Source organism: Sphaeramia orbicularis, chromosome 18, assembly GCF_902148855.1.
Source record: "Sphaeramia orbicularis chromosome 18, fSphaOr1.1, whole genome shotgun sequence".
In the NCBI taxonomy this organism is placed as follows: Eukaryota; Metazoa; Chordata; class Actinopteri; order Kurtiformes; family Apogonidae; genus Sphaeramia; species Sphaeramia orbicularis.
Window position 1 is genome coordinate 13,115,251 of NC_043974.1, and position 20,299 is coordinate 13,135,549.

General features: G+C 41.8%; 1 protein-coding gene and 1 long non-coding RNA gene across 4 annotated transcripts; one reads left to right on the top strand and one right to left on the bottom strand.

Moving 5' to 3' along the window:
* The first annotated feature begins 806 nt into the window (after positions 1-806).
* Positions 807-3,171, top strand: LOC115438536 (uncharacterized). The gene is made up of 2 exons (XR_003938101.1): positions 807-1,537; positions 2,294-3,171. It is a non-coding gene; the product is annotated as an uncharacterized LOC115438536 (long non-coding RNA).
* A 1,091-nt stretch (positions 3,172-4,262) lies between these two features.
* Positions 4,263-19,569, bottom strand: znf219 (zinc finger protein 219). 3 transcript variants are annotated; one of them, XM_030162192.1, is made up of 5 exons: positions 19,415-19,568; positions 11,096-11,174; positions 8,509-10,864; positions 8,180-8,326; positions 4,263-6,644 (listed from the first exon to the last, which is right to left on the bottom strand). In XM_030162192.1, the coding sequence occupies exons 3-5, from the start codon at positions 10,859-10,861 to the stop codon at positions 5,446-5,448; spliced, it is 3,699 nt and encodes a 1,232-aa protein (XP_030018052.1). In that variant the 5' UTR covers positions 10,862-10,864; positions 11,096-11,174; positions 19,415-19,568; the 3' UTR covers positions 4,263-5,445. The 3 variants fall into 3 exon arrangements, with proteins under 3 accessions (XP_030018052.1, XP_030018051.1, XP_030018053.1); XM_030162191.1 differs by having other exon boundaries at positions 11,096-11,177; XM_030162193.1 differs by lacking the exon at positions 8,180-8,326 and having other exon boundaries at positions 11,096-11,177; positions 19,415-19,569.
* Between the last annotated feature and the right edge of the window lie 730 nt (positions 19,570-20,299).

The following is a 20,299-nucleotide window of genomic DNA, read 5'->3' on the forward strand; positions in this document are numbered from 1 at the left end:
TTTTACATTTAAATTCTTTGTTTTTTCTTTTTTTTTTGGGGGGGGGGGTAGTTTATAAAAGTAAGTATTTTCATAGTTTGTTTTTTTTTACACTAAAACAAAGACAAAAATTTGGAGTTGTCATTATTTATATATTATTATGTTATTATTTTTCAGGTCTGGCCCACTGCAGATCAAATTTAGCTGAATATGGCCCCTGAACTAAAATGAGTTTGACACCCCTGGTCTAAACTGTCATCATAGTGATTCCAACATGATTTGTATTATTTGAAATGTCTCCACTAGAGGGAGGTGTTGCATCAATAAACTGTGTCCCAACCTGGTCCTTGTTTGGGACTCCAGTACTGCAGTGAATTCAGATTAATTACTGTAAAACAACATGGTGCTCGCACAGCAGGAACGACCTTAACAGCTCAAAACGTCCCCCAAAATGCTGCACATCCTTAAAATTACATTCGAGTCCAGTACAATGCACTTACATGAAGTCATAACACGTGAGATTATTCTGAGTGGACTCTGATGATTGCACAATTGCTAATAATGTACTTAAGGAAGCATTTCTGTAACATCTGTGCAGAAATGATGATGAGATGAGAATGGCATCTGCTTTATACAATATTGTAATTCCACTTAAAGCCATAAGAGGGCTCCCTTTTCTAACTGATGGGACAATTCTCTGAAGCATCTGCAACTTCTAACAAAAAAAAAAAGCACATGGAACACATTTACTACCACAGGTCCGAAACAAGTGAAGGAGATAGACGTGGAAAAGAGAGACCAGGGTATTTTTGTTTAATTTATTTCTAATGTGTTTTATTTTTTTTTATCTGTCCACAAAGTCATATTAGTCACTACTATGTTAGATCAGTTTTCCCTCACTGCAATGGCAGTCAGCTACACAAGAGCCCAAACCCAGCACGGCGCCCTCCGCTCAAAAGATTTGTCATTTTATGATAAATAACACCCTTGGGACAATCAGATGCTGTACAAGGAGGATCAGTTATTGTGAGAACCCTTTGAATGTGATATTTTAGCGTTTTGGTGAAATCGAGATTTAAGGTGCAATTTCAAGATGCAAATACAAAAGGGGATTTTTTTTTTTTTTTTTTTTTTTGGAGGGGGGTCATTTAGTATTTTTCCTAATGTGACCACAGTTTGACAGATTCACAGAAGGATGATGTTGATGTAGCTCACCTTGGTTTGGTTTTACACATGGATGTTTTCAAAGAGTTTTTCATTTGTAAAACAATTTGTTGCAAAATACCAAATAATGTTCATTTTTATGTGAAAAATGTGCATTTAATGATTCATCCATTGTAGCTGTGAGCATAAATAGGGCACAATCTTGAATTGGATATTATCTTATTTCTTTGACATTGCTGAAACAAGCAAATATGTAAATAAAGTGCAGCTGTAAACTCGTACTTTAAGCTTGACCTTTTCAGCGTTTTGAATAAAAGTCTGTTTTGTCATTGCTACCAAGCATAATTTATCATACCTTCAAGCTGCATCCACTCACAATATGTGAGTTTTGTTAGTTTAACCCTCCGGTATCCTGTCCACCGAGGCCCTTACTAAGCACCAAGTGTGCCTTTTTGGCACACTTGTGGAATAATGTCAAAAAAATTTCATACAGTTTGTTTTTAATTGTTTTACCCTTTTTTCTATTTCATCAACTTAAGCCATAAATAAAAATACCAAATACTCAATAATCGTCACATTTTTTAACCCTTTAAATGCCGTGTTTGTAATGTAAACAAACCATTTTTTTGGATGCAAAAAACACAAAAAATTAATTTTTTTCAATATACTACATAAAAAGTGGATCACATATTATTTGATTTTTGCAGCCTGGCATATGTCAATGATTAACTCCAACATCGGTTAATTTGCATTATTATTTTTGGTGCTAGGTCAAATGTTCAAAAATAGTAGCATCTGTCACCAAGTGTGCGTAAAATGCACACCTATAAATCAAACTATTAAATATTATATATTGATTTATTTTTCTGCTCTAATTTGATTTTATTTTTGTAAATCAAGGTCAGCCCTAATCATACACATCAAATGGAAGAAATAGTGTGTTTTAGGCACACTTGGGAGACAGATGCTAGTCTGGTAATTTTCTTTTGTTTACAAAGTGTAAATTTTAGTTGGTGGCCAGAATTTAAAAGATCATGTAAAAATGAACAACTTTTGAATTCTAACCTTATTTAAATTGTGAAAAATAATATATGAAGTTTTTTAACACGAAGTGCAAAGTGTGCTTAAAAGGCGCACCCGGATACCGAAGGGTTAAGGAAAGAACTCAAATCAAATTACAGCTTTACCGTCAACAGACCAAAACAGTTAAATCAAGTACTTTTTAAAAACTGTGCAAAAACAAAATTGGGCATGCAGTTTCAGTCCGTCTGTTTACATTTCAATCTCCAGGGAGGGATGCTACTTATTCAAAGGGTTTGTTTTCTTCAAAAGCTGTCATAATTGATGGGATTTTTGTCATTTGACATCTAAAATGATTGGCAGGCCGTTTTATTCCCATCTGCCACTGGGAAGAGTGGAAGGGGCCATCGCTCAGGTTTGTGCTCTCATTAAAAAAACACAACATCTCTAGTGCTATCTGTACAACATTCAACAACACATTTCTCTTTTTTTTTGTACGTTTGTTTTGTTTTTTAACCATAATGCCAAAACAATAATAATTATCATTATAAGAGGAGCATTTTTCCATCTCAACGGCATTGAACAAACACCACACAAACTGAAATAAAAATCTAATAAAGGCCTCAATACCAGATAGTACACGTCACCTTCAAGTGGTGCTGAAGACAGTTTACGGACAAGAGAGGGATATGGAGGAAAGCAAGCATGAAGAAAGAGATGAAAGGAAGAAAACAGGAGGAAAAGAAAAGAGTAAAGGTGAATTTTTTTTCAGTTGATATTAGCTTTAGTGTCACCTCGGACAAGTTTTGGCACCTCATGAATTTAAATATAATATTCATTAGTCTTAGACTTGGGCTTTGGTTTACCAAGGGTTAGTATTAAGACCAAAAGTATTCTAACCCTACATCTATGATGATTTTTTACTTGCTAAGGGTTAGGTAGTTTATCACTTAAAGTTTCTAGCCATGCTAGAATTTAAAAAAGGCCTAGTGACCTTGTTTAAGGCCGATTGGTTCTAAATGGCAGGAGAGAAATCCAGAAAAAACGTCTTCCTGTCGAGATAGAGGTAAAAACATAAGAAAAAAAGGACTGATGGGAGGTATGGGCTGGGGTGATGAAGAAGGGAAACGTAAAAGTGGAGGGCAGAAAGAGTGGGAGAAAGAGTGTGTAGATATAGGCTAAGTGCATTTGGTGAGTTTTACAAAATACACCAGGAAGTGCTTGAAACAGAAGGCACGGTGGCATTGACAGTAGTTGTTAAGGAGACACCACTAAGGGACTTTCACTACGAAACTCATAAGGTGCTCTAAAAAGAACTTAAACACATTAATGCACATTAAAGTGTGGTTGCAATCAATGAATACCCCATCAAAGTAGTCTAGGTAGGTAAATAATAGTGGTTAATCAGTGTTAAGGGACATTAATGCCTCACATTTAAAGTCTTTTTTTTTTTTTTTGCTAAATATACCTTTAAAACTCAATAATTTATCATCAGAGATTTTTTTTTTTTACGTGGCAGTAGACACAAAAAGTTTGAACTTTCTTTTACAACCAGTTCAACGGTTGGATGCTCGACACACTGACCAACAATCTTCCTAATTGATGGGGTAAATCTATTGAAACCACAGTTTTACACTTAAACAACAACAGAAAGTGACAACTTCCATTGAAAACGTTTGGTCTATCGATAAAGTCAAAATAAAAACAACTACTTTGGGAACGCAAACCTTGCACAGTGCTCTGAATAGACATTCCGACTAGTCTTAGCTCACAAACATTATAATCAATATTACCTATATTGATAACCTTTTCTGTAAGCATCTTGAAATGAAAATAAACAAAAGTCTGCTTTTTTTCTTTCTTTCTTGTCTTTACAAAAGCTACACATATTCTACTGGGATGTCTATGCATTTGTTAGTGTTTTAATAAGTACTCCTACCATTGTCTTTTCTTTTCTTATACAAAAAGAAGAAGGGAGGGAATCTACTCTTCTAAAAGACAACATACCCTAAGAGTACAGTTTGTTTCTCAGGGATACTGCTTTCTTATCGTTCTTTACCTTGTGTCTTCTCTCCAATGGAGAAAAATGAACCGCTTCCTTTTTTTTTGACACAGTTCTAAGTTTCAGTCTCTTAAAAAGGTGTCAGTTGATTGTGTTCGGGGGCTCGAACAATGTCCCTACAGCCTCCAAAGACTTCCGCTCTCTGTTTTGTTCTCTTCCACGTATCTAAGTGATGACTGTGAGCTGCCTCGGCAACCCAACCCGCATTCTGGACCATTGTAAACACTTAAGTTTTATCATCAGTCTTGACCTTTTTTTTTTGTAATATCATGTAATACATAATGTATTTCATCAGCTTTTTTGTTTTCAGGTTTCTCTTCAAGATGAGCCACAAATTGCTGCCATCTGTGTCAAGCTACTACTATTCACAAAACCTAAGAACCACTTTTAACAAATATACTGTACTTAAATTGTTTTAAACTGTATATTCAGATAAAATGAATGAGCTAGCAGAGCCTCTGTACTTAGCAATATCAGAGACTCCACTGACAACATATGAACAAGCTCTAATTAAAAAACATAACAAAAAAACCCCATACTTTTCTTTCATTTTAACCTTGAGACAATCTTCAGACACACAAGGCAGTGATTCATAGTTGAGGGAATTATCAACAGAAGCATAAGTTTTCCTCATGCTTTAAATTAACATCAAATAGCTTAGATGTGTTTGACAGCTCGACACTTTTCTTGACTTTACTTTCCTCGGTGTCCGTGTTTTGAGGAGAAAGTTTGAGGTTTCAGTCAGTCAGGAGAGTCAGGAGAGCATCCCTGACTTCACCTTGGTCAGTATGTACCCACGTCACCATAAATGCAAAACTCTGGAGAGATAATTCAGATCCTGCATGTTTCTATCTTTTCTTCAAACAGGAGCAATCTTAAAAATCCGTCTTAGTGGGATGAAGTTGATCAGAAAAAACAGATACAAAAAGTGGCCTAGAAAATCCTGAAAAGATGAATCCACGCTCTTTTCTACAGGAAGTATTTTGTGGTCGACCATACTGTCAGAACTTAAGTAAATGAAGAACGTTGGAGGAAACATACGTTAACAGTTGGCCTTTTCACAAACCCCACGAACAGTCAAGAATCCAGTCCAAATATAGAGGAGCCAAAGGTGATTTAATTTTCAATACTCCTTCTCTTCTCAAAACTTTCCACCCCCTTTTGTTTAATCCATTAAGCATCGCTGTACCACTCTGTAAAGGGTGTCATTCAGTATGATTTTAATCTGTTAAGACTCTCTCCTCCTCTTCAGTCAGATGGATGGAGGTCAGGGCTGGTGAAAGGGTGAGTGACATCCCCAAATCCTGGTCCTGCCTTGGCGAGTCCTCCTCACTACTGTCCTCTAAATTCTCCTCTAATTCCTCCTCTTGGTCTTCCTCCTCACCCTCCGTCTTCTCCTTTAGTGCCAGACTGTCTGCTACATTCTTGGATCCCGAGGCCGAGCTGGAGTCTTGGTGGTCAAGGTCATCATCCAGATGTTCCTGTTCATCCTCAGAGATTCCGTTTTGGTTCGGAGCCTGGGTTGAGGACCACTCACTTTGTGGTGCTTGGGACTCTGTCTCGCTCACAAGCCTCCACATTCGAAGAGAGTCAGAGTGTGTCGTGTGGGACTTGGTGGTTTTTGGAGCTCCATCATCATCCAGTGCAGCTGAAGAGCCTCTTTTACGCCTTGATTTACTGGTGTGGTTGACCTGGAGATGCATGGCCATCAGCTCTGCTGAAGAGGTACGGAAAGGGCAGAACAAACATTGGCTTAGTGTGACCCCTGTTGTACTGTCACCACCTCCTTCAGCACCACCAATGCCTCCTCCATCCCCTATACTGATGAGTCCATCCTCTTCCATCCCTCCAAGACCAGGGGAGGGACGACGAGACAGGTCCAGAGGTTCAAACCCACCCTCTTGGGTTGAAGATGCAGGCCCTTCCTTGTCATTTGTGGGCTGAACCATTCGGCTTGTAGTAAGAGGCTTACGGCGAGACACTTTCTGGGTTTTTGGTGGTGGAGACTCCCTGATCCAACCTCCTTCCATCCCCCCTTGGTAAAGTGCCCCCATCACCCCAGAAAGATATCTATACTGTGTTTCTAAATCCACATCCCTCAGAGCTGCCAAAGCCTTCCGATGCTCCCGTTGGTCAGGAAGCCCCAGCAGCCAAGACTGCTGGTTGGGCCTCGAGGTGGAGGTGTCTGTTGGGCCTCGGGTGACTGGGCAGTGGTTTTGTTGAGATCGCCGCTGTTTGGCCAGGCCAGAGGTTCCAGAGGTCAGACTGTTGATAGAGGAGGTTAGACCGGTAGAGGAGGGGTTGGAGGAAGCCGAGAGGGCGTTACGTTGCTCCCTGTGGTGCCGCTGGAGGTGGTACTTCAGGGAACCAGATTGAGTCCCTGCGTAGTCACAGTGGGGACATTTGTAGGGTCTCTCACCTAGAGAGAATAAGAAAATAGGACCTGAGTTATCTGAGTTTGTAAACAAGTACCAGCTGAAATTGTATCATTCATCACATAAATGGAAAAATCTTGTAAGAAGACTGTGAAACACTTTCATTCAGTTGATCTCTATCGTGCCCCAAAACTGTCTCAGTGAAACAACTACATTTTTAAAAAATCACATAAACTGAAGGGTTGTCCAGAAAACCTTGATCAAGAGCAAAGTTTGACCGAGTAATGTTGACATTGTGTTCACTGTCAAATTACACATCCCTGGTGAGCTTCACAGGTGTTAACACATTTTGACTAATACAAGATTATTCATTCAAATGAAAAAATCTGAAACACATTGAGAAACAGTGGTCTGAAGTTGCTGTAAACTGTATACAACAATAACTGCTCTTGTCCTTTTAATGGTGCTGAAGATGAGCTGTAGTTAAACTGTTGAAAGGGAGATGGCAGTATTCCATCACTGATTAAAAATCTCATTGCTATGAAAACTAAAGCAGAGGCACTGAGCTGGAGAATCAATACCAGATAATGCCACACGTATTTAGATTAATAACAAAAAATGCGCTATTAAACTATGAATAAATGCATATGCACATTCAAAAGAAAAGTGTAAACAATTTCAATTTGATGCAGGGGGAAAAAATGACAAAAATTCCCAAGAGATGAGGATATTCTCAAGAGGATGTCAAGAGAGTATTTTTATAATTTGATGCCTTCACTGAATTACTGACTAGGTAGTAATCACTATGACAAGAGGCAAGTAGTAGTGGAGATGAAAAGGAGCTATAGGCTTTATGAATAAAACAGCTGTGATGAGGCAGGTCACATCAACAATAGATGAGTCCTGATGCTCATGATGGCAGTATTTGCTTGAAGGACATGTTCTACTTACTGGTGGCTCAAGAAAACCTGGTGGAGGGGGTCTGAATCATGGCTAAAGACATCGACTGAAGGAAAACTACTAAAATTGTAATGACTCTTTCCAATAAGATATAGCGATGGATGCACAATACACATCTTTAACTAAGAAATGTAGTCTGATTGCTGTTGCCTGTCTGAAACTAAGTCCTATTTGTCACAAAACAGATAGTTTAAAGTAACTTTTGCCTTCTGCTCTTGTTTTTTTTCACTGGTCTGTCTCTATAATTGGACAGCATTACTTTATACTTGATTTGAAAAGCTGCCAATACATGATAATTTTCTCTTGGAGGGATGGGCAAAGAAAAGGCTAATGATTTCTGACAATGGTCGTGGATATAAAAATGTCAAATTTTGGAAAGTGAACACACCTAATTGCTGTTAATATACCTTTGAGCAAGGCACTTAAACAAGCGTTGCTCCAGTGGAGCTGCTCGGTTGCCTGAAGTAGATGGCTATGTTTAGCACTGGCCACCTCTCTGGAGTAAATGAGTAAAAAAGAAAATGGTAATGCTGCAAAAGTGAAACGCAACATTTCCAGGGACTCATAAAGGTAAAAAAAAAAGTAACTGTGGTTTGTTGAACTCACAGCAAATTCTCACCTGTGTGAACTCTCAGGTGCACTTTAAGATGGTGTGAAGAGCGGAAGGCTTTACCGCAATAGGGGCAGTCTTTTATCCCTCTACCACGCACACGCTCCCTGGTGGGAACTGAAGGTATGGAGGAGACTGCTGTCAAACCATTTTCTCCTACAAGTGGAAGAAAAAATGGAAGGATAACAGCTGGTGTGCGTGACCCCATGAAACCTTGTATTTACAACAAAACACCAATATGAAAATAATATACTCCTGTCATAATACTAGTACGTCTCAGCAGCAAAACACCACCTAACCCAAAAGACAAGACAAAAAAAAAGTTCATATAATTGTACCTTTGAAGCTTGAGATGACAGAGTGAAACCCTGTTGGTGCTCCTGCTTGTTGGGATCCACCACTGTGCAGTTTTGATTCGTGTCTCGCTTCTCCTGTTTGTTGCGATCCACTACTGTGAAGCTGAGATTCTTGTCTCACTTCACCACTGCCACCTCTACCAAGCCCTGCTCCTCTACGGCTGCCACTCCCCTCCTCTCTGCTGCCACCTCCTTTTTGAGGCCGCTGAGTGTGAACACGAGCATGAACCACAACTTGCTGAAGGCTTCGGAATAGCTTTCCACAGTCTGGGCATTCCCATGGTCCTCCTGCACCCCCTGTTTCTTCTCTTGGATCAAGGCCTCCAAGGTAGGCTCTGACTTGGTCGGCCTCTGTGATCACAGAGTTCCGACCCTGGCCTCGCTGACCCTGCTGTTGGGGCCTCTGCTGCTGCTGCTGCTGCTGCTGCTGGGCAACTGCCAGGCTCCGGGCCACAAGCTGCCACCAGGTCACCTGTTCTCCTCCTTCAGATACCAGTGCTGCTGTTTCCCCTGTGCTCCCTCCTCTAGTGGCTCCCCCTCCTCTCCCTGGGTCCCCTCCTCCTGAAGCGCTAACACTGCTACTGCCACCATTTCCCATTTCTGCCACCTGAGCTACTGCCTGAAGTCTCTCCATACAGCTGCCCCCACTGCCATCGCTAGGCAACCCCAGGTATCCCAGGATAGCTGATTTGCTCGAGCCAATCCCAATTCTGCCCCCAGTATCCCTCTCTGATCTTCCCTGTCCTCTGCCACCTCCTCGCTGAGCTAGAAGCAGGCTGGAGTACAGAGCATTGAGGGACTGATTAGTTGCAGAGCCTTTGGCTGGCTGCTCAGCACCTGCTGGTCCCCCAAGGTTTCCAAGCCCAGCTTTCAGCCCAAGCTTATTGAGATGTACTTTCATGTGGTTTTTGAGGAACCAAGGCTCCTTGAAACCACGGCCGCATACCTGGCACTTGTGGTCTAAGGAGTCCTTGTGTTTTCGCATGTGTCCCTTCAGGAACCAAGACTGGGTAAACCGCTGTCCACAAGTGTCACATCGAAATGCTGGCAGTGAGGAGGCTGCGGCCGCTGTTGCACCTGACGCCGTTTGTGTGGTATTAGGAGTCGGAGCTGGGGTATGACTCGGTGTGGGTACAGGAGTGTCAGGGGTTGCAATGATAGGCCTGGAAATGAAGGCTGGTGGCAGAGTGGGTACATCGGGGGAAGGGTGGCACTCCTGCAAATGAGATGCCAGGCTTTCCTCTTGGCTGGCAGAGAAAGCACAAAGAGTGCATTTATACGGATTGTGAAGAATGCGGACATGACGGGCCAACTCTGAAGCTGTTCGGAATTTTCCTTTACAGGCATGGCAGCGGAATGTAGGTGCTATTGGTGTAGAAGCAGCCTCTCCAATTGTAGAAGGATTAGAAGAATAGGGAGAAGTCACAGAAATGGGGTCTTCAGTAAGTGGAGGGGTCAATGGTGTGCTATCATCCAGTAAAAAGTTTGTGTTCTGGTCTGCCTGTAAGCTGTCATCTAGTCCTTTCATCTCACCATCAACATCGTCCTCCTCTGTCAGATGCTGGATGAGAGTCGCTGGCAGTAAACGCTGGTTTGATTGACTTCTATGGTTCTGGATTAAATCCTTGTGGTTCTGCTGGACCTTGAGGTGTTGCTTTATAGGTGTTGAGGGCAATCCAGTCCGGTAGAGGGCTGAAGCTCGGCGATCTCGGTCCAGACTGTGAGCTCGGGCATGGAGAGACAAAATACTTTGGAATCTGAATCTCTTTCCACACACATGGCAGGGAAATCTGAGCGCAGGGCCTGAGGAAGCCCCTCCAACTCCAGGCATCGCTCTGGTAACGGTATCCTTCTGAAACAGCTGGAGATCCAGCTCATCATTGCAGTTTCCACTCTGCCCCGAGGAAAGGGCCAGTTCCAGCGCCCCAAACCCAAGGAGTGGTGCCGATGGGGTGGCTGGAGGAGAGGAGTCCAAACCAGGGCTACATCCAGCTTCTGGTCCCCCTCCTCCTGGAAACAGAGCAACAGCTGGAGTTGGGGATGAAGGAACTCCATCCAGCTCTTCATCTTCATCATCGTCTTCATCAACACCATGATAATTGGTGTTAGTGTCCTGGAGGAGGGGAAAGGGAGAGAGGGGGAAATAAGGCGTAGTGTCTGGGCTCTGAGGGGAAGGTTCTGGGCTGTGAATGGGAAGGGCAATGGGGCTGTCAGGTAGTGAGAGCTGGGTGTGAGGAGAAGAAGCCTGGGGACTGTGGTCCAGAGAAGGCAGTGTTGGGGGAGACTGGGGCTGCTCACAAGAAAGAGACAACACACACTCCGGTGGAGAATCCATCCTCTGTCATTACAGAGACAAGGAAAGAAACATACAGAGAAGTTAGATTAGGACTTTGAGTTGAAACTTTAAAAATCCAGAGGAAAGGTTAAATTTGCATGTTGTGCATAATTATCTTAACAGTGAAATGACCTTGACCAGATTTGGAAAGCAGCCACAGTAGAATGATGAAACTGCATTAGTATGTTATTTACATGACTGAATGCTGTCTGTATATGAACAATGAATAATTACCAGCTGTGTGTGTGATGCTATGCCATTCTTTAGTGTCGTTGCTGAGGGGGGACACACTTCGGCAGCCACCTCCTTTAATCTTCTGGGGAAAATGTAAAAAGACAGGAGAAAAATTAAATAGGGGTTATGCATATTCTAACAATTTCTTGATTTTGTCTATAAAAGAAAGCTCATCATTACTTGCACTTTATTGAAACAATTGTCCCGCTAAAACCTTGAGATGAACTGGTTGTGTTACTGTCGCTGAACTGCAGGTAGCAGGCTTTTATCAAACAGGGCAAAAAACCAATTAGCACTGAGAAATCCTCAATGTATTCCATCGTCAATGCTAATAGCAGAGAATCAAATGCATGGTCATCACAGCATCATTTGAATATGCTTGAATGCGTGTAAAAGCTTAGTACAAAGCAGATCTTTATTTCATCTCCATTTAGTCTGTGTAGGTGTAAGCATCATGTGTTTGAATGTGTAACAGGTGCGCACCTGTTCTGCCTCCTGCGTGTGTTCACAATGCATTTCAGCATACTGCTAGCACATATGGGATGATTAGCTGCAGTGTGAATGTGCATGCGTGTAAATCTGTGTGTGTGTGTGTGTGTGTGTGTGTGTGTGTGTGTGTGTGTGTGTGTGTGTGTGTGAGTGTGTGTTTAGAAGTTAAGGGCACCACTACAGGACATAGACTGTCCCAAACAGGATGGGCGCGCGATGTTTTGACTTCCCCACACACCCTTCCTGTACACTCATACAGTAGCAGCTTTTAGCTTAAATCAGGACTCTATACGCAGATGCACAAACACATGCTCATGCAGTATTAAAATCTGTTAAATGTATTTATTGCATGGGTGTGGTGTCTAACTCGTACAGTGCTTACTCGTTACTTGTTGAAGTAATGTATGACTGAGGTTTGTGTCTCCCCTTCATTTGTATTTACTGTAGTATTGAAACTGTCACGCCAGATAACAACGTCAGCACTAAAGTGTGATATAAAGCATATTGAACATTCACGCATTTGGGTAAGCATGCTCCCACACCCAAATATTTTGAGTGCGCAGCAGTTTGCATCAGTTCGACTGGATTTATGCACATTGGCTGTTTTTGTCCGTCATTTGGTAGAGTTGAGAAGCAGCAGAGGCACCCACAACAAAACAAAAGGTCATCAATCATTGAGGCAAAACAATGGAACATCTGTGTTCGCAGGTGTGTCACCCATATTTGTGTTGGTGCGGCTGTATGGTCACATATGTGTTTATATGATCTGCTAGATTTGTGTGCATGTGTGTGTGTGTGTCAGTGAGCCTGGATGACAAAGAGATTCTCATGTAGCCATTTGACATTTTAGCTCAGCTATGACTCACAGGGATATCACACCATATCAATCACATGCACACACAGACACACACAACCATAGACGTACACATGCACAGAGAGTCCTTTCTTAATCCACCATTATTGTTATTTCTCTCCCTGTCTTTCTTTCCTCTCTGTCTTTCTTTCTGATTCATACTCCTCCCATCCCCCTCTCATTCTCTCCCTCCCTCCCTCCGTCTATTATTCACTAATTTTCTTTCATTCTCTCCCTCTCTCTTTCTTTCTCTCCTGCAGTGTTGCCAGTTGGCAGAGTGCCAGGGAATGCTGATATCAGCTGGTAGATTGGGCCCTGCCAACATGGCGAAGAGCAAAAATGAGAAAGGAGGCAGACAGAGAGAAAGGAAAGAGAGAGACAGAGAATCATACAGTGCAGTTACAAACTGGGCAGCATTAAAAAAAAAAAAAAAAAAAAACACTGTCAGAAGCTATGTGAATGAAAATGATTTAATGTGATTGCCAACATGGTGTTAAGGGGAAAAGGGGAGAAGAAAAGATAGAGGGGGAAAAGAGAAAGACATGCTGGAACAGAGAAAAGGAGGAAAAATCAGAGTGGTGAAGTGGCAGGTTGGGACATAACATAAAGAGAGAACACATTAAAAATCATTTGATAAGTCAACACACAGAAATCCATACGTATGGTCAGACAAGGAGAGATACAGAAGGGGAAAGGAGGAAAAAAGACCGGCTATCTAAATGTATCTGCAGCAGTGTTAAGTCTGATGGCATTATCATATGAATATCACCATCACAATGCATTGTTCCACCGTGACGGTGGCTGTCGCCAACCACCAGCCCTGTCACGCCAATAAAGAAAATTTGGATAGATGGAAAGAGGGAGATAAGGTGCAGCAAAGGATACAGGGAAAGGGGGTTGGGGCGACAGAGGGACAGAAATCAGATTGGAATCAGGTGGAGCAGAAGCGCATGAAACCCAGGTGTAAATGAACCAAGAAATGTCTGAAGAACCACTCACCTAAAACACCTCTGAATGTAGTGTCTCCTTTATCAGCTTCTACAACTGACTCACAAACACCACATTTCAGTACGTGTGTATAAAAACACACTATTGACTCAACTGTCATTTTTAAAGGTATGTGACTGAAGATGTGACGCATGTGACAGTTTTGCAGTGGAAGAAGAAATACATCGTAGACATACATTTTTAATGCCAGGTGCATATGTGATTCACCTGAATCAGACATTCAGTCTTTCCGTGACATGCATGCTGACACTAGATCAAAAAAAAGAATGGAGAAAATACATTAAACTGTTATTTCTTGTAGCTTTATAGACAATATTTGCCAAGGTTTTGATGCTTTTTGTCTGATCCTGAAATGTGCGCTGTATGCAGTGATTTAGCAAGAGTAGTAATAGCCATGTATCAGCACAATATTGTGTTAATCATTGCAGTGATGTTGTCATTACAGGAACTGCAATGTAACTTTACTGAGAAACAGAGTTTACATACTCAGTAACCTTGAGTACAAGGTGGTTTTGCACCATCCTCCTCTCACATGAAAAGTGTAAAAACTTTGTAAAAATACTCCTAACTACTCCTGCACTTGTGTCACAAGGTGTGTGCTGAGAAAAGGGAGGGTTGCTGAGTCATACAACACATCTCTGATAAATTGTTGCCAGGGGAGTAGAAGCACAATATGTTCAGACAAGTTTATTTTTATGGGGTTTTGATGTCATTTTGTAAATATCCACTGAATGGTACAGCTTTATTGTGAAAGCAGTTAGCGCAGGTTTGTACATGCCTGGATGATACACATCATTATTGTAAATGTGAGGGTGTGAAAACCTTTCACTTAGTGTTTTAACAGCGTGTTTGTGTGTGGGCACACAGTACTATCTGTTCCTTTTTACAATATAATTGCACAGAAACTGTATATGAGCTATATAAGGCTCTATATTTAGAGCATGTACTGCCTGTAGCACTTGTACTTAACTTTTTGGCTTTTCACCCCTGATAGCCAAGTGTTGCAGACCTGCAACCCTCTATTAGCATTTGAATAATTATGTGTTTGAGCACAATAAATGTGTTATGTCCTTCTTAAACTGTTCCAGTTCAATGTGTTACAGCTCATGATCCCTCTGATTTATCTAATGGCTCCTTGTACTGTCCTGAAGCCAAGGCTAGGAACCACTACTACACAGACCAGTGCAAAAACATTATACATTTTTTGCACTTTTACACTATATGGTAGATACATTAGCCAAAAATAAGCATCTGTAAAACATAAAGCGTGTCTGGAGGCTGTATGTGCACTTCTGTGAAGTCTGTATCTTTCTTCACTCTATTACTTGAACTCTCATGTGATGAAATGTATGAGGTGAGGTGTCCTTTGGGGACAAGTGGGTGTATGAAAGAATGACCACAAAAATGTCTATGAAAGACAGGACGAGCTATCTAGAGGGGAAAGGGGGGGGGTGTCCGCGCTCTGTGTGGTACAGTGTAATTTGGCCCTGTGGTTTTTATCGCGTGGTCACGTGGCGAACTTCCCCACAGACAGTCTTCATTTCCTTTACTTCACCTTTCCCTGAACCCCCTGCCTCACTCCCTGCTTCGCCTCAACTTTGTCTTCCTCATCGTCTACCCTCCCTTCCTCATCCTCAGTTCTGACAATGATAAGAGATAAGTCTCCCACTATGTTTCCACCATTCAATGTAAAGACAGAACTGGTGCATTCATTGAAGAGAAAACACACATTTTTGTACATTTTTGATAGACTGATAGCATTTGATCATCAGCTGGTTCTGATACTCCCTCAAAAAGTACAATTACAAGCAATTACACGACTACCTACAGTAGCTGACCTTAGATATATTGTGATCAGACAGAGAAAAGTTACGATCTCACTCTTGTCACATCTCTTTAACTTTCTAAATTGTGCCGTTGGCCTCTGTGGTAAAAATCAAAGACGTTCCCTTTCCCATCAGTCTATATAATCAGCTCTACTATGGCACATCCAACTCCCCTTTTCCTTCTGTACCTCTCCCTCTACTCTCCATCTCCTCTCAAGCTGTTGCTTCTGCTCTTGAATGAATTCCTCCTCCAGCGGAGAACACGCGCCGACACTTCCCCACAGTTGCGGAGTACCGAACTGGGAGAGACACAGCCGTGCCAGATCTGAGCGAGCGAATCTGAACGTTGGAAACATCACAGCATCTCAGCAGATGAACGAGGCTCTGGCTCCGAGTCATACAGGCCGCGCTGTGTCTAAACCAATGAGTGGAGGCTCTGAGAAGCTCCACTGACTTGTCTGATACAGGATTACAGAATTGAAGAAGAATCGGTTTAGAGAACGCAAATGTCATAAGAAAATCACTGAATTTGTTCTCCCTAAAAGGCTTATCCATGCACATTCGGGGAGCACCTGAAGGGGTTAAGAAGCACAGTAAAAAAAAAAAAAAAAAGTCAGATTCATGCATCCCACAGGTGAAACAAACCCCTACTTAAAAAAAAAAAATCCAAATCTGTTCTGAAAACTGTCAATCATACACTGAACATCCTGATGCACTTTCAGCATCATACGATATATTAAACCCCTCATCAGCAATAACCATCCTCGTCCTTGAGGAAGACACTGACTAATCAAAAGCTCCAGGGAAGCTGACCTCACACTGTGACCTCCTTGTGGAATATGTGTATCACATATCAGACATGCGAAAACCATAAAAGAGTCTTATTATAGACAAAAAATAGCACGCTTGATTGTGCATTCACCATAGGGAAATTTGCCGAGCATGTGTTCTCTTTCAGCAATACCTCGTTTCGTGCACACATTCATTTCAGCTCACAAATATAGAGTATACATATATATAAAGAAGAGGGTCCGCACTTAAATAACCCCCCCTTTGGTCTGATACGCACTTTACACAAGGGCACCTTCATAGTGTGTATTCAAGCTGTGACAGTATTTTACTTTTTTTTGGTCAAAGGCTGTGAACCTTCAACCTTTCTACTATGGAACTTCTATTTATTTCTTCCTGCTGGTGCTTAGACTGCTTCGCTCACCGAAACGCTACAATATGATAAGGATAAAAAAAAAAAAGAAAAGAAAAAGTGCACTATATCCTGCACATGTCCTGTTATTTTGCAAAACTCTGGTCTGCAAACTTGATACAAGTGGCACAAGTGGAGTACTATTTAAGTAAGACCCTAATGCTCTAAATACACACTAATCCCGAGCAGCCAGCAGAACTCTCAACAGTCTCAAAATGTCACAATGCAGTAGATTCTCCCTAACTGAGGGCAAGCAGGTGCCTCTCCCGCAGCGCACTAATGACCCAATTATATCAATCAGAAGCCTTGATTGGTGCTACACTCCTCTCCCTTTCTCTCTCCCTCTGTGCTTCGGTCTCTTTCTCCCTCGTATACAGTCCCTACCCCAAGAGCCACCTGGATGGGGTGTGCGTGCCCCTCAAGTACAGTACAGTATGTACAAAGATGGGGAGGAGGAGGCGTTGATGGTGGCGGAGCAGGAGGAGGATAATACTTGAACATAACAAGCAGAGAGTGGTCTGAATGAAGCAGAACCATTAGAACCCTTTTCACATGGGGGCCACAGTTTCATGTTCATTAGTACAGTAGGTTTCTGATGACTATTTGCAGGGACTTGTCACGTTGTGTCAAAAAAGTATGGAGGGGGGGGGGGGACACTTTTCCAGCATTTTTTTTTTTTTTTTTTTTTTTTTAAGTATGATTATGTGGAGTGATTATTAACTCCAATAAAGAAAAGGGCACAATTTTTCCCCCTAAAAATGTAGCTGTTTTACTTTTTTTTCTGACTCTACACTTTCAACATGCATCACCCTATGACTGAATTTCTAAAATGATACAAGGATGATCAGATGAAAAGCTTGAAAAATTGATAAACAGACTTTGACGACCCTCCACAACATCCCTGATTATAGGACAAGCCAGCAATGTCAACCTACTTCCACCATGCACACGCTCTGAAAAGTGTGACATTTTGAGTGGATATAAAAATAGGGCATTTCAGGATCCCTAAACATATTCCATTGGTTATAGAAAAGGCAACGGGAGTGTCTTTGGTCAACCCAGATGACACGTCTGCGCCTTATCTCAAGAGGAATTTCCTCCTCGCCCCTATGATGTGCGTCAATAACGTGCAACCATTTTCAGTCGCTCTTTTCCCCTCTTCTCTCTCGCGGCCATCTCAATTAGAGGCACATTAATGAAATAAATAACCATCAACAAACAATGCTCTAATAAACACCCCCACTAAAATGAGATTAACCCTGCCCGCAGATGGTGTCCGTGCACAATCCCGCTTCCAAAAAATGCGATTAAAATCATAAACAGTGGGATGTACTTTGGAGAAGTCGGGGGTGGCGTGTGCGTGTCATGTCAGCCTATCTATCGCTCTCTCCCCTGCTCCATTTTGTTCTTAAATTTTCTATACAAAAGATTAAGGGAGGGGAAAAGACGAGTGAGCGAGCAGAGGGAGAGGACGGTAGGAAAAAGTGCCATCATGGATTTCATCTTGAATCCTCTGCCAATCTCCAAAAAATAAAAAAAAATAAAACCCCGACACCAGACCCTTAAAAAGCGATAACATGTCCCAAAACTCGCATTCTTTAAAACGCAGGATCTAAACCGGTAACTTATTTATCTTTTGCGGAACACAATTTGGCAACACGCGTTGTTGCACGCGCACACACGCACACACACACACACAGAGGACTACAACGTTGCATGCCACACTTGCTATGCTACTTTCTGAGCTTGTAGACACTGGAGGTGATGTTAGGACAACTATACGGCTTGTAGTAAACATTGTAGTAAAAAAGGTGGTGAAAGTATAAGGTTGAAAATACCGTGTTAAAGACCGTGGGTGCGTATTTTTGCGCGCATCACAGATGAAAGTGGCGAGGCTTATCACGAAAACAATGCACTACACAATGCCTAATGTGCGTCCAACAAAAGAATTAGTCAAGCTAATCGCATCTACCTACAAATTACGCTTTGTAAATCAACTTGCTAACAGGCAAAAATCCACTTTTACGCCTGCACAATGTCTGCGTCTTTACTAAAAAAAAAAAAAAAAATCCTCCCGTTACGCACCGAGAACTTGTGCCTCTTTCTTTTTTTTGTGTAAAGCTACTTTTTTGGTCAAACGTCGTTTTTCGGGAGGTTAAAATGGGATAAAGGAACAAGAGCTCGAGACGATGCCTTGTTTTAGATCTAACATCCCCGCGTGCGTTAGCAACAGTAACAAAAAAAATAATACACAGAACTTAGTTAAAGTTACGCGAATTTCACAAAAATACATCTTTAATCACTCCCAGTGACTTTTCGTGCACTTGCAACCATTTTAAAGTCGCGTTAATTTCGACTTCACTCACCGAGACGACTTATGTAAAATGTTACGCGCAGTATTTTGGGGGGGGGAAATTTATCAGAAAACAGTTCCTTTTCACCTTTTTTTTTTTTTTTTTTTTTTTGTCATGTCACGGCTATAGGAAACATGCATGTCGGCCACGCGCGCACATACACCGGCTTACATACATGACACACGTAAAGTGGTCCGGAGCGCGCGGTTACAAACATACATACATACATACATGCTTCATGCCAATCACTCGCGCGCACACATACATACATACACTCACGCGCACACACACATACACACATACACGTCCGCATCCAAACTGCAAATAAACGCCAGAAAATTTAAACACAACAACAACAAGAACTATATTACAGCCGTTATCCCGTGTGGAAGAAGAAGAAAAAAAAGAGGCAAAAACAGTCGTAATAAATTCAACAATTTTTTTTTTTTTTTTGGAAATGTTTCATCACCGGTGTTCCAAGCCACCATGCGTAAAAGTGCACATGTAAACATAAAGGTAAGATAAAAATGGAAGTAGATAAATGAAGATATAGGATATATGTTGAAAGTAAAGACTCAGTGTACTTACGGGAGAGGCGGCGAGGAGATTAATGACACGACACGTCATGATTACGTTTCACTTGAATTAAATACATTACGAGTTGGGAAAAAAATGGAAATCAGGGTTGTATACAAGCATACGCCGTTTCCCCCTCCCTCCTCCCTCCGTTTGGTCACCCTCTCCTCTCTCTCTCTCTCTCACTTCTCTCCTCCTCCTTCTCCTCCTCCATCTCCCTTTCTCTCCTTCTCCCTTTCTCTCCTTTCTTCTTGCATTTTTTCCCATTTATTGTACAGGAGTGAGTGAATAGGGAGAAGCAGAGGAGAAGTGGGAGGGAGAGTGATGTAGGTTGGAAATGTTAATTATAATCTCAGCACGGGCACCATTTTACATCGCTGTCATCTTTTCACATTTGTATCCTAAATATGGCATCTGGGGTGGCGGGTAGCTGACATGTTAGAAAGACATTTTTTGGGGAAGGAAGGAGAAAAGTTTTTTTTTTTTTTTTTTTTCCAAATCCCTCTTTTGTGTGTGTGTGTGTGTGTGTGTGTGTGTGTGTGTGTGTGTGTGTGTGTGTGTGCAGAAAAGAAAAAAAAAGTGATGACAGGAACAAGAGGCACCCCCAAAATGTTGCCAGCCACCCCGGAAGCACATGGCCGCAGAGAGATGGTGGGAAGATACAAAGTGCACACTTATTTAGACAGGGGGTTTCCAATATATGGGGTGGGGACCACTAGAAGGTCATCAGGGGTGTGCCAGGGGGTCTCTGTCAAAAAAAATAGAAACTGAAAAAAAGAAAAGTGGTAAAGCCCTAAAATACCATACCATACCATACCATACCATACCATACCATACCATACCAACTTTATTTATAAAGCACTTTAACCCTTTCATGCATACTGGTCACTACAGTGG